The sequence below is a fragment of the Castanea sativa genome, chromosome 6 (genome assembly GCF_040712315.1).
Source record: "Castanea sativa cultivar Marrone di Chiusa Pesio chromosome 6, ASM4071231v1".
In the NCBI taxonomy this organism is placed as follows: Eukaryota; Viridiplantae; Streptophyta; class Magnoliopsida; order Fagales; family Fagaceae; genus Castanea; species Castanea sativa.
Genome location: NC_134018.1, coordinates 50,272,832 through 50,287,804, shown reverse-complemented (window position 1 = coordinate 50,287,804; position 14,973 = coordinate 50,272,832). Strand labels below are relative to the sequence as shown.

General features: G+C 33.1%; 2 protein-coding genes across 2 annotated transcripts; both read right to left on the bottom strand.

Annotated features, from left to right (window-relative positions):
- Window positions 1-1,391: 1,391 nt before the first annotated feature.
- Window positions 1,392-4,741, bottom strand: LOC142638554 (uncharacterized). The gene is made up of 6 exons (XM_075812581.1): window positions 4,376-4,741; window positions 4,126-4,153; window positions 3,053-3,283; window positions 2,286-2,349; window positions 2,146-2,205; window positions 1,392-1,797 (listed from the first exon to the last, which is right to left on the bottom strand). Exons 1-6 carry the CDS (start codon window positions 4,507-4,509, stop codon window positions 1,742-1,744), a joined length of 573 nt encoding a protein of 190 aa, XP_075668696.1. The 5' UTR covers window positions 4,510-4,741; the 3' UTR covers window positions 1,392-1,741.
- A 2,350-nt stretch (window positions 4,742-7,091) lies between these two features.
- Window positions 7,092-14,973, bottom strand: LOC142638552 (MLO-like protein 6). Its single transcript, XM_075812579.1, has 15 exons — window positions 14,680-14,973; window positions 14,017-14,074; window positions 13,655-13,893; window positions 12,462-12,578; window positions 11,435-11,495; window positions 10,425-10,513; window positions 9,981-10,055; window positions 9,764-9,858; window positions 9,619-9,668; window positions 9,352-9,392; window positions 9,074-9,247; window positions 8,927-8,962; window positions 8,390-8,457; window positions 8,183-8,243; window positions 7,092-7,971 (listed from the first exon to the last, which is right to left on the bottom strand). The coding sequence occupies exons 1-15, from the start codon at window positions 14,800-14,802 to the stop codon at window positions 7,525-7,527; spliced, it is 1,734 nt and encodes a 577-aa protein (XP_075668694.1). The 5' UTR covers window positions 14,803-14,973; the 3' UTR covers window positions 7,092-7,524.

The window sequence follows — 14,973 nt, the reverse complement described above, 5'->3', positions numbered from 1 at the left end:
TGGATGGGACGTGTCATGTTTAGCCCAAAATAGTTCGGTTTAGCCCAAAAAGGTTTTTATTCAAGTTTTATACAAAGTGATTTCATTTAATTGAATATAAAAAAAATATAATCAAAGTTTATCTAGCCCAAAACATATACCCAACTCCGAGACCATACCCAAATTCGAAATAATTAAAAAAAAAAGGAATAAAAAAAGAGGCAAAAGAGTATGATTACGAATTTTAAATGGCAAGTTGCTGTTGAAGGGTAAAAAAATAACATAAATGGACCAAAGTAGACCAACTAGACCGCAGGGACTAAAGCAGACTCAGTGGACCTAAGTGGGGCAAAATGAACAGAAGGAGACCGATTGGACCAAAATAGACCAAAGTGGGCCGAATAGATCGAGCTGGACCGAAGTGAAGCATACTGGACCTAAGGGGACCTATTGGACCAAAATAGACTGAATTTGGCTGAATGGACCGAAAGGGACCGAAGTGGACCTATTGGACCGAAATGGATTGAAGTTGATCGAAATGGAGCAAACTAGACCTCAGGGGACCAATTGGGAAAAAATAGACCGAAGTTGGCCGAATGGACCGAACTGGACCCCTTGGACTGAAGTGGATCAAACTGAACCGAAAGAGATCAATTGGACCAAAATAGACCGAGAGGGCCAAATTGACTGAGTTGAACCGAAATGGACTGAAGCAACCTAATTGGACTGAATAAATTGAAGTAGACTGAAATAGATGGGCATAGCAAGAATAAATAATAGGCTTCAAATTTTTTTTTAGACGGGACATAATATCCTTTTATAGTTGTAACTAAGCAAAGTTACAAAACCAAAGCGGGAAGTGGAGAATCCTCAATCCATATTACATCATTTGTTATGTCTATGCTTCAACTTTTAGATATTATATAGATATAAATGTGTCAATATATTTAAATTCTAATTTGATATCAATTTTCGGAAAGCCATAGATTCAAATTCTCTTGTATCACTTATTGTTTTTTATTTAAAAAAATCTACTATATCTTTAAAAAGTTATAAAATAGAACTCCAATTCAAATATTATCTCCATTCAATTGGAGTGCTCAACAATGACCACCCAATTATCATATCAAAAAAAAAAAAAAAAAAGAAGAGAAAAACCACCCAATTACCAGGTATTCAATAATTGATTATTTGTCTATCTTTTCTCTCTCTCTCTCTCTCTCCCCCCCCCCAAAAAAAAAAAATTGCGACAGAACATGTATTCATTACTCTTGAGTGGGTGTACCGTGTACCACTTACTTCCTTCAGACCAATGAGTGCAGTAGGGATACACAAAAAGCAGTCCCTCTAATTGAAAAGGAAAACACAGTACACTATAATGAAAATGACATCAGAATCAAACATATCTGATGTAAGGCATCCAAATTCATTAATCGCTATGTAACATAACTCACGTTCAATTGATATCAACAAATTTACAACTTCTTGTGAACTTATTTTTTGCAACTTCATAATACAAATCAACTCCTTCGGTTAGGGAAAAAGGTCTCAGTCTCTTCCGGTTTCTCAAGCATCACCAAATTGACAATGTGAAACAAACTACTATATCAACAATTCAATGTTTCATTCATGACAGACCATGAGAAATTGAGAACAAAACTTATACTTTGAACTTTAAAGCCGAATCTACTTTTTCCCAACTTTACAGATATTATATGGCAACAACATCCAAATTTTTTCTGTGGTGACAGAAGTCTACCAATCAGCTTTCAAATGCTTCCCCAGCAAAATATTGTTTGTGGACCATTTTTTGGTAATCTGCCAAAATCATTCCACAATTCACAGATAAGAAATTGCTCAAATGGAAAATTTAAATTTCCAATATTTTAAATACAACAAATAGTGGTATTTCAGTGACATTGTGTGATAATATATGGGAAATACTATGCCTACATTCAAAGCCAGATATGGTAGTTTGAGAGCAGTAACAATTGCATGGTGTTTAATACTGATACACTATTAAGTTCGTTAACTGGAGTTTGGGAGATTTGGGACATTCATAACCACCGCCAACAACCTAATCTCGAAGCTCAAAAATGTAGAAGAAGAAAATAAATGAATAACATAAATTGGTGGAAATGAAAATATGTGTATCTATTATCTAACCTTCCTTATTGCTCCATAATGCTGCGGCATAGCTGTTGAGAGGACTCTCTGGGTTAGGCTCTGCATAAGAGAACTGCAAAGTTAGGCACTGAAAAAAAGCAACAAAGAAAACTTAAATATGTAGGTTATAGCAACCAGACCTCCCAATAGACTCTGGATGGACAAAAGAATTGTTCTACAATCATAAGCTGAAGACCATTTGTCCTGAAGCAACATAAGAAGAGAATTACATCAGTTCTACTTTTTTTATTTGGGTAGTCTCTGAATGGACAAAAGAGTTGTTCTACAATCATAATGAAATAATTTCACGTCAGAGCCAGTAAAACTCAATATAATCATAAAACATTGCTCAGGTTTCAACTACTTGAACTTTAACTTATCACCCACATTGAGTCTTTTTGTTTTCACCAAAGTTTCCAGTGCCTGATAAAACTTGTAACCATCTAAAACCTTGACTATTCTAACTTAATTTTCTGACCCAAAATCCATAACAAAAAAACTGTCCTGTAAAATCATTCAAGTGACCTATTCCTAGATCTTTTCTTTTGTATAAGACTATAAGTATAAGTGATCTATGCTATGCCTGAGTGTTCACCCTCACTAACAAAAAATTCAAACATAATTAGTTATTCTTTTTTATTCATAAGTTAAACATGCACCCAGTGGAGGTCTTGAACCCACAACCTTACTCTCCATTCCATTATTATGGGAGAGGAAAGTGTTGGTTGAGCCATAGCTCATTGGCAAACATAATTGAATATTCTTAATCAACTTATTCAAATTTCATCATTTTAGAACATCAACATTAACCATTGAATATTCTCCCAATCTCCCATTTCATCTCTCTTTAAGTCCAGCATTACAAAGTTTGCTAAAAGCAAGTTAATCTGCCAGCTTTAATTAATACCTGAAGTATGTCAAGACAAATGTTGCCAAACTGATCAACATTCGGATGGAAGCACATAGTCTCGAACTTGATTTGGGGTGGTTTGAAAGGGTAGTCCATGGGAAAACGTAATGAGAGTTTGTAAGATAAACCCTCATACATAGTTCCTTTTCCACCCTCAATCGTACCAATCCATGTAAAAATGCTCTCGCCCTCAGGAAAAGCTGATACTCCTAAATCCCCTCCATTCATCTGCAGAAACAAACTTCTCTCTCTATTAGAATTAGTGAATACACAACATCAGCGAAAAAAAAAGGGAGAAAAATGACTTTTAAGACTTTTATGGAGAATCAAGGAAAAGCAATTCTTATCTAATGACCACAACCAACAAGAAACAAAGAAACACACTCAAAGCTCCATAGGTAAGATTGAAAATTAATGATCCACAACCCTTGTCAGAAACCACTTAAATGACATAATTAATGATTCACTCTATTATAAATGACATAACAACCCATTTGTTATCTAAAGACTTTTACATTAATTTCCACAAACTTAGAATCCATTTTCTATTCAACTTTCCATAAGATTATAATCAGCATAAACAAATTTTCATTAAAAAAAAAAAAATCTTTATCCATTTCCTATTCGATCTTCGACAAGATTCTGATCAGCATAAACAAATATTCATTAAAAAAAAAATCTTTACTCATTTCCTATTCAACCTTCCATAAGATTTTAATCAGTATAAGCAAACTTTCATAAAATAAGTAATAAAAAAAAAAAACAAATCTTTATCCATTTCCTATTCAACCTTCCATAAGATTCTAATCAGCACAAACAAGTTTTCATTAAAAAAAAATTAAATCTTTATCCATTTCCTATTCAACCTTCCATAGTATTCTCATCAGCATAAACAAATTTTCATTAAAAAAAAAAATCATCATCCAAGAGAATTCAAAAACTGAAAGCAATCCCCTAATCAATTTCACTACTTCATTAGCCTATGAAAGACAAAGATTGATCAAACAAAATATGCAGGTTTAAAACAATCAGCACGAATCGATTAGGAAGATATCGAAGCAAAAACATACCATGAGAGACATCAATTCCTTTTGAAGCCTGCAAAAAAAAATTATATAAAAAAAAAAAAACTAATTAAACCACCATGAAATCCGTGTAAAGCCTAAAGATTCTGAAGTCAATATTTTTTTTTCTTTCCTTCTTCAAATTTTCTCGGCAACTAAACACAAGGAAAAAGAAGAAAAAGAAAACTTCTTTCTTTCTTCCTTGTTATTGTTTTCTCGGGAAACAAACAGAAATTTGAGGAAAAAGAGAATAGACCTCTGAGAAACAGAAGATGTGTCGACGGGGATAGGCGAATTGGCGGCCTGTTTCGGTGGAGCCGCCGCTGCATGGCGATGATGCGGCTGCGGGATCGACGCGTTGTCCGCCGTCGGATTGGGCCGGACCTCCATGACTCTACGATCAAGATCGAGATAGTGAGACTGTGAGAGAGAGAGCCTATTAGAAATGAAAAAAAACCGATTCAACGGTTGTGATTTAATCGATCGATCAATCAATCAATGAAGTTGGTAGTCTGATGAGTAGCGATGAATTATGAATAGTGGGAAATGAAATCAATTTTGAAATGTTTGTTTGGGAAATCGGCAGTTTGGCACTTATGGTAGTTTAATCTGTTACGAATATTCTTCCTCTTATTTTTTAAACTAAATCAAATTATATATATAATATTTTGGATATATATCAATAAAGTTGGTTGTCATAGAATATTATAAAAATATTTAAGATTTCACCTTTGTTTATACTAAAAATGAATTTGTGTCTTGATTAGATGATAAAGAGTAATTATTATGAATAGACGGCATAAATTAAATTTCTCTAAAATTATTGTATTTAAGCATGATTATAATGCAGCCATGGCACCTGTTGTGGACGTAAATTGCTAATCCTACCTGTCTATGAAATAATAATATGCTTAAAGATTAATACATTTTTCAATATAAAGATTAATATAATCAGGACCATTTTCTAAAAAAATAAAATAAAATAGGAACAGTATTGACATATAAGCAGTTTTTTTTTAAAGGAAATAGTAATGGAATAATTGATGACTCAACAGCTTATTAAAAATTGTACAAAATTTAGAGTTAGCTTCTTTAAAGCTAACTTTCCTGAGGTGGGTTTTGAAGATCAATAAATTAATGATAATGATAAGATAAATGATATTGATCTAAACTATAATATGTTTTTTTTTTTTTTTTTTGTTGATAGGAACTATTATATGTTTGGAAGGGAAACTTGTAAAGACCTTTATGCTTTATTTTTTAAAATTTAATCTGAGAATTATGTTGGTGCTAATTTCTGTCTTGATGTCATTGTTCGATTGTTTTGTCTTTTAAGGAAAGGAAAGGGCCCAGCTAACTGCCATCAGAGTCAGACTACACATCCACAGCTCAGATACTCGCACAAATCTAAATCAAAAAAGAAAATAAATAAATAACACATAAATATATATGGTAATAAAGTAATGGATTATGAGTTCATTTCTTTGTATAATTTGAAAAATTAACCTTAATTTTGATTTAGTTACATTGCGTCATGTATGATTTTTTTTAAAATTTTTTTTATTGGCCGTCAAAATCAATATAAGCTTTTCAGGGAGCTGGTTTATATTGCCAAAAATGTCGGCTTTGATTTCAATCAAACTTTTCTTTTTCTTTTTCTTTTTGGTAGTATAATCAAACTGGACATCTTAGTAGTTAGAATTGTCTCCCTGCAATAATATAAGAGTTAAATAATTGATGGGGCCTGTGGAATCCACTTTACGGAAATGGAATTAATTTATAATGATTGATATTCTGTTTTTAATTATGAGATACAATGAACTCCTGTTTTTTATAGCATAGCCAGAGATTTTATGTCTAATTGTCTGTACATCTACAAAAATTCGTTTATTTTGCAGTTTATTAAATGATATGGCCAAGATGTCTAATTTTCAATTTATTTTATGCTGCAAAATAATTTTTTCTGGGATTTTTTTTATTATGTTTCCATTTCCAGAGATTGTAATTTGTATCGATGTAGCTCATAACATTTCTTTACTTGTTGTTTTACACTTCTACTGAGCTTTTTTGAGCCAAAAAAAAAAAAAAAAATCTATATGTTCTAGGTTAACAACCATAAAAATTGTTCCGTAAAAAAAGTAAACAACGATTAATATTACAAATATATGTGAATCAAATCCAAATTCATATTATCATATTTTGTTGGATGCCAAGTTGCCAACAAGATAGGATGCTTTATTTGCTGGTTATCTCTCAAAGATTGCTGGACTAGTCAGAATAAACTATTGAAATGGGGTTACTAAGGTGACCATTTGTGTGCTTTTTTTTTGTAGGGATTGTATAAAATATAAGGATTACTTGTTCTTTGAATGCCCGTTGACCAAGAGGATTATGGCTCCAGGTTGAAAGCTTACGCCTAACTCGGTTAATTAAGAAGGCAGACCAGGCCTGAACTCCTTCAATGGGGTGTTAAGGACTTGAAAGGAAAGGGAATCTAAAATCAGTAATCTGCAAAAGTTGCTTAGGCTGCTGCAATATATGATATATGGCTCTAAAGAAATGCAAGAATATTCAATGGAATCATCAAGACTGAGGAAAGCAATATTCATGCTATCAAATGTGATGTGAAGGCTAGGATTGGTTAATTCAGGAACTTTAAATACTCCTTTACAGATCAAAATTCTTTGTACTTGTTCAGTGTTCAAAGGGTAGGTGGGACAGATTTAAGTTAGGGCTGGTCTTGGTTTTAGTCTTTCTGTTGGCTTGTATTTTTGCTAGTATGTATCTGTGCTCCTGCAGCTTTTGCAGCGATTCCTATTTACTGCTTGTAGTATGGATTGTTAAGGTTAATAAAGTTTCTGCTCATTCATCAAAAAAAGAAAACTATTGCGGGCTAACACACACTGATATGTATATTGGGCAGGCAAAAAAAGAACTTGTGTAGAACTGCTCTGCTAGTTACATGGATCTTGGCAATGGCAGATTATATATAGAGACCTGATATGGAGGCTACAATACTCGTTTCATTGCTGTTCATGTACAACTAATAAAGGATCACCATCAAACTAATATGTACTCACACATTTGCACACTCACACTAAAAATTTTCTGTTTAATCTTGAGAAAAGAAAAAAAAAATTATGGCAAATAAACAAAAAAATTCTTCTCGCTCTCTTTTTTGTTTTTTGTTTTGTTTTGTTTTGTTTTTTTTTTTCACTTGTAAAACGAAAAGTATTATTCACGATGCCTCAAGCCCTCGAAAAAAAAATGTCAATCCTAATTACAAATGCTTGAATCATCCTTGCCACTATTGGAACACAAGTGCCAACAATCTGTCATGTACAAAAAATGTACGCTGGTATAAGTATGTAACAGTCTCCTATGATCCAATCTCCATTGGCTTATTCATTTGCTAAAGGAGAAATCCGACAAACCAATGTTGATTTCATGTTGAGTACGAATGGGTCCTGGAGCTGGAGGCAATGGCATTGAGCTAGGATCTTGAATTGCCGGCCTCTCTTGCAGCTCGGAATGCCTACTAAAGTGATTCTCATTGGGTCCACTTTTGTTACTTGGGGATGGCACATCTTCTATGTCCGAATGATCATTTTCGACATCAAACCTTGTTGGAGATGCATGCAAGCTATCGAGGTTGCTGTGGTGATAGTTGTGCAAGAGGTGTACCGGTACTGGGGACATGCCATGTGTTGGAGTTGCTGGCCTACTTGAAAAGGGTGTGTTACTCTCAGAATGATGGCTATGCTTAATGTTCTTTTTGGCTCTGTGGTGCCAATTTTTCAATGCTGTTGCCACTTTATCATTAAAAATGGTGGGTTTCATGGTAGATCCCATCTGTAAAATCAGTCCCCCAAAAAAAAAAAAAAAAAGGTTATAAATTGATGGTAATTATCATCAATTCACAATGGTTCTCTTTTACTATGGTATTATAGTTTAGAGTAAACTAAATTTATTCTTAGTTCTGTGACTTTTTCTAGCTACAAGACCTATAGGTGTAATAGTACTATATCAAGAAGTTAGAAAAAGATATGCTATCATTTCTCACCTGAGTCACCAAAGCATAGAGAGGCAAAGTCACATAACTGCATATAAATTGTACGACAACCCTGAAGAAAATGCCAGTGTTGTTAAGATTAATAATTCTTAAATTTAATGATAATCAATAATCGCTAGTCCTTAATCATCTATGTAAATCTGAACAAAGACACCAGCATACAGAATTCTATACATGGGTATTTGTGATGAAACTCACCCCATTGACATTCTGATGACGAGATCTGCAGTCCGCCTATGGAAGCAATTCCTTATGCCAAACTCATACTGAAAGAGATGAAAACATATAATAGGAAAGTTAGAAAATGCTCTCAGCATATGGTTCTCTTGTAGCAAAATTCTATATCCTAAAAATGGTTTAAAAGAACAGAATCGTGTTGCTCCACGTTAGACAAGAAACAAAGTGACATATTAATTAAGAATTAAACATGTTAAATACAGCAGGTATGATCAAGTTGGCTTGTTAATTTTTATTTGTATAGTTAGCTCATGACTCAAAGAGCATGATTTCAGATAGAATAGAATAAGGATCCCTAAGGCTATGATTGTTGTTATTGTTACAGTTAGCTCGCAATTCATCCAAAAAAAAAAAAAAGTTTATTAATATTGTCATCATATAAGCAACAGACATATGATTTTGAGCAATGAAAATGTCACAAAGGACTTCTATAGTAGTGCAGACATCATTAAGTACTTTGTAAATGACAAAATAGTTGAGCAGAAATGAAATGCTTACCGTACTCCAAGCAAAGAAGGCCCATTGAAATGCATTCTGCCATTAAAAGTCATCACATAGAGAGGCCAAAAGCAAAAGAGGTTAATGTTAGAATCCTCATATATAGAATAACATACTAGTAATTTTCTTGATGTAAGTGAAAGATACCTGAAAAAGAACCAAGTGAATAAGAAAGAGAACGAACTTAGGGCAACCAAACCAGAAGAGGTCATCACCTGGCTGCACCACAGGTGCACCCCTAACCACAGCACCTCTATCTTGAATGCTTAGCCCCATTTTTGTAATTATCACTAGTAGCTTTGTCCCCACCAAGAGTATTACCTATAAAATTCACACAAAAAAAAAAAAAAAAAACACATTATCTTCCATTTATTATGCAACAACCCAAAATTAGAATGAGTTCAAGTTCTTTTCTGGTTGCTTACAATTAATGGGAGAAATGGTAGCCATAAATAAGAATACAATCCTGTCCAAATATAGAAAGAAACATTTATTAGTCAGACAATCCATACCAAATTTGGTCTCAGAAATGAGAATTGACACAAAATAATGGGCCCTGGCTGTATTCTAGTCAAAACAAAAGTCATACACTCTGCTTCAAGTTCAAATTTGACTAGGCCCATATTCTAAATTGACAATTCTGTCCAAATTTGTCAATAGCTTTAATATCTAAGAAGTAGTGTTTAGCTTACCATATGCGTTGGACAGTAGGAATAACACAGCAAAGAACCAAACCATTGGACTGCACATGAGAATTAAGGTTAGGAATTAGGATTCTAAGATAATTGAAAATCAATGAAAGAAAGCAATCAAATTCTAAAGTGTTGGAGCACCAACCTGATTCCCACCACAACTATGAAATCCTCTTCAAGTGATTTGCTAATATATTTTTGAAAATCGAATCTCGTTTCACTTTCGGGTGCCAAATGTGCCTGAAAATCACATAATGTAACATAGGAGCTCCCATTATCAACATGAATTTATATATATATCCCTTTCTCAGCAAGGTGTATAAAAGCTTGAATATTTTGTTACTCCATATATTAAAACTTACCATGATAAATCCATGTCTCATTGTAAGGTAATCAATCTTGGAAACTGAGGTAAAAAATTGTCTGAAGAAACACCCCTGATGACAGGAAGAGAAAGAACAAGTTTAAAATTTGTACCACAATTATGTCTTATGCCTTTAATTTTCCAAAAAAAAATAAAACAATAATTTCAGTATATAGAAAAGTATTTGAAAGTCCTTAAAACCATCAACTTTCTAAAATTATTATTTTTTATTAATTGCATTCTCAGGCTTTTTCCTTCCCCAAAATATTTTTCAAAAAATATCTGACCACGTCCCAGGTTCTATACTAATATATCATTCACATGCAGAGTAATTAGTTTAAATAATAAATCAATAAAAAGTTTTTTAATTCCTTAATAAATTCATGTAAATCGGGTAATTAAGGATGTTATAATTTCAACTGGAAACTTAATTCCTACTTACAATCCAAAGGGAAATGGGTGACTTGCTCCAAAAGTTCAAATGCCTTCGCCCAAATGATGTATCCCTTGCAAACCTAAACCTCTCTGGATCTGCATCACATAAATCATTGTATATATGTCACACCCATCAAGTGCATACAATTGTTTTTAAAACATAACTATCAAAATGCAAAAAAAAAAAAAAAACCTTTCGTTTTATTTTAACTTAAATTGGCATCAGCAAACCTCAAATTGACATTGCACATGCAATATAATAATGTACTAAACTACTAATTCACAGAAGCTTAACTGCCCACTCAATCAGTAAAAATAGGTAAAATAAATAAAACATTAATGTTGCTATCATAGCTAAAAAGGGCACGAGTAATGTTAGTCACATTAATTTTTAATTTTTATTTTATTGTTAAAGTGGTAAATTGTAATGAAAGTAACATTTTTTTTATGTGAATCTATTAGTCATAACATTTTTATTATTATTAGTATCGGTCATAAGTTCATAACAAATCACCTTATCAATTACAAAAAAAAAAAGGAAAAAAGAAAAGAAAATTATTGTGCAACTATTATCTTTTTGACAAGTAAATATAAAATAATCTGATATTTTATTTTATAGTAATAAACAAGGATGTGATGACTTTGTGAGCCACCTTTGTCAATTATTTTTTGGTGTTTGACGAATTGAGAGAGCGACTGTCTGTGACAGAGAGAGAACTCTGACCAGGTCCATAAACAGACAAATTAGCTAATTTTAACATACTTGAAATGGGTTCAATTTTTAAACGATAACGTGCATGCATTTTTGACTTCAACGAAGGGTCCTCACGGATATATCTTTTATTTGTCTACGAACTAATTGCTTGTTTGTTTGTTTTTTTTTTTTTTCGAGAATCACTAATTGTTTGTTTTTAGCAAAGGAAACTACTACATGTATTCCCGCATAAAATAATGAGAAACAAAACTTAGTTGGTTAGCTATATTGACCCGTCTGAAAGTAGTACTTGAGAGACTTACCGTTATAGTATTGGTATTCAAGTGTTTTTGTTTCGTCCTCCCAAACCTTCCATTTTCTCATCTGTAATCCATTCCAAACAAGAATTTAGTAATCATTCAAAGTAAGAGGAGGTATTTTGCACACATGCTGTGTGGGATTCACTAATAATTATCTTATTATTCTGACATATACATAGGGGCCGCACCACCTTAAGGTCAAGGTGGTCCTTAAGGTGGTGCGGTCCCAGGACCATCCTGACTTGGAAAAAAAAAATTATATATAATAACTTAAAAATTTTAATTTTTCTACCTTTCAAATAAAATTTGGGAATACTCTTATACCAATAAAATTAAATTTTGCTCCATAATTTGTTTTACATTCAGTGGATGAATGGTTGTTTGGTAGTAGATATTGAAAGAGATGTAGCTAGTAGCATTGATAATGAGACTATTATGCAACAATTTCAAAATATGAAAACTCTTAGAAGATAATTGTAAACTTTATGAGTCCGTTTGGATAGAAATTATTGCTGAAAACTGAAAACTGAAAACACTGTAGCAAAATAATTTTTAAATGTGTGAATAGTGCCGTGAGACCCATTTTTAATGAAAAAGTTGCTGAAAAGTGAAATTTGTGAGTCCATGAACAGTGCACGGATGCACTGTTCATGAGAAATTAGTCAAAAAAAAAAAAAGGGGGAAAACGTGGAGGTAGCAATAAGCTGCATCCAAACGTCCTCTATGTATTTGCGTGTTTGTTTTATTGTTGTTGTCAATATATGAATTTCTTTTTTTTATTAGATTGTATAATTTATAATTCTTAAAGAATACCTTAAGAAAAAATTCTTGGAGTCGCCTCTACATATACAGTATATATATATATATATACACACACACACACATTTGTGAGAGAGATTATTATGTACAAGATATCCTCTGGGCTCACATAGTGTTAGATATAATGCATAAGATAATTGAGAGAGAGAGAGAGAGAGAGAGAGAGAGAGAGAGAGGTGTTGCAATTGTGTATGGTAAATTAATTAAGTACCTTAGTTCTGCCCAAAGCCAAGGTGGTGATGCAGTAGAGCACATGAAAAACAGCTAACACAAAAATGAATACATGGAGCTCGTGAATCCCATATGCAGAAACCAAGGCCACTTTACCCTGCCAAAATGTCAAACATGTATAAAAACTTTACAGAAAATAGAAATACCACAAATTTTTTTTATATAAATTTTACAGATTGATGTGTTAGAAATTACAAATTATAGCTCAAACATTATTTATTTATTTATTATGTTGTTAAACAGGCACAAATTACATTGATTAATTACCATTTGCCATTTTAGTTTTCAAAGCTGAAATCAAGATTCTACAGCCAATTCATAATTTATTTGTTCCATTCCAAGTCTTCAACGACCTCTACCCCAATAATAAAAGAATATTCATGAGTAATAGTCTTTTATTATTGTAACGCAAGCCTCGGAATTCTTCCTGTGTGCTGATCAAGCTAGGAGTATTAGTTGCAAAAGCGTTAGAAAAATCAGATGGGAAGAACCGGAGGTAGGCTGGATGAAACTTAATACTGATGGAGCCTCGAATTCTTTGTTGGGCTCAGCTGGTGGAGGAGGCTTGATAAGGGATGAAGCTGGCAGATGGGTTGCAGGTTTTGCGAGAAAAATTGGGAAGGTTAATAGCTTCCTTGCGGAGCTATGGGCTCTTCGAGATAGCCTCATTTTGTGCCAACAGATGAACGTGACTGCTGTTGTTATAGAATTAGATGCAAAAGCTCTAGTTGATGCTTTCACTAATCCGAGCTATTCCAATACTGTGGTTTCTGGGCTGTTTGATGACTGTAAGCAGTTAGTTGCACATCTTCCCATTTTTAAATTAAGCATGTCTTCTGAGAGGCAAACATGTGCGCAGATCAGCTTGCTAAATTAGGCTGTTTACAAGCTTCAAATTTTATTTTGTTTTCTTGTCTACCTGTGGACATCATGAAAATTTTTGAGGTTGAGGGTTTTTATGTGAACAGGCTTTGTATTGATTCCTTTTGCTTTTCTTAGTTTAACGCAATATTTCCTTCTTACCAAAAAAAAAAAAAAAAAAGACTATTCATTGGTGGTACCACAATATTAAATTCATTTAAATTAAGTAGCTATGGTAGCTATAGCAGAATACCAATATATTTGGAAACACAAAAAATAAAGAGACAAAAGAAATAATTGAGCTAGCTTTACCTTTGTTGAGCATTTGTCAATTACTTTTGCAGCTAATATTCTTCGCGAACCGAAATCAGAATCCAAAATTTGGAGTAGTTTCCGTCCTTCACTCTGGGAATCTGTGTATGCGCTACTACTCTTGTCACCCTTTTTACAAGGGTGCCAAGTAGCTCCAACACTCTTGGGTATACATATATTAGTAATGGGTTTTTGAAGAACTATTAGGAGCAAGGATATGAATCCCATTATCATAAGCTCTGGAGGAAAAAAAAGGGGGTTAGGCTTTGGACAGACTTAACCTTTTTTTTAAGACATGTTTGAGATTAGATAAACTGAGTATTAATTGTAATAATATATAAATGATTATGGTTTGTTGGTACCTCCTTTGATCTTTTCAAGGGCTTCATAGAGAGCTCTTTTGTGTTTGTTTTTTAGCCACTACAAGGAAATGAAAGAATCTCTCAGTCATCAACAAGAAGAAAATACAAACTATAGAGGAACAACAAAAATAGTAGGTTGGACATCACAAACAACTTCTTTGTTTCTCTAAGTATCAGAGAGCAAAATTCAAGAAGATATGAGTATATGACACAAAAATGATTGTTATGTATAGGTCTGACCCCAAACTTTAATTTTGAAGTACATTGAAAGAATAACGTGAACTATATATAGATAGATCTCTATTTAAGCCAACCGATCGACTGGCAAACTTAAAGATTACTGTTTAGAAATCATGAATAGCTATATCTATCACCTTAAAAACTATATTATATAAGATAACTATTAAGAGTCTGTTTGGATAGAACTTATTGCTGAAAACTGAAAATACTGTATAAAAATAAAATTTTAATGTGTAAAAATTACTGTTCATCCCAAAAAGTACTGTTTATTGGCTTAAAATTACTGTTCATGATCAGTGAACAGTGACATATGCGCGTGAAAAAAAAAAAACGTGGACGCAGCTGGAAAACACTGCATCCAAACGTATCCAAACGTATTCTAAAAAGTTTTGGTGGGACACTAAGATAAATAGGTAACATCACCTTTCCGATGATATGAATAATATGTTCAACGAAGATAGAAACAAGAACCAACACGAAGCAAACCACCGCAACAGCCCATGTTGGCGTTTCCTCTAGTGTACGTTCATACTCTCCTACGGCCATCACAGTGTCCTAGCCCTCGATCGTAGCAAAACTCTAAGAAAGTTTACAATTAAAAAAAAAATGGAAGTGATTGCTGCAGGGATGAAGATATGGATAACTTTTTACAAGTTGTCCACAGCAAAGATTTAATGATTGCAGCTTGCAGTTTCTATACGCATATTGTATTGCTGG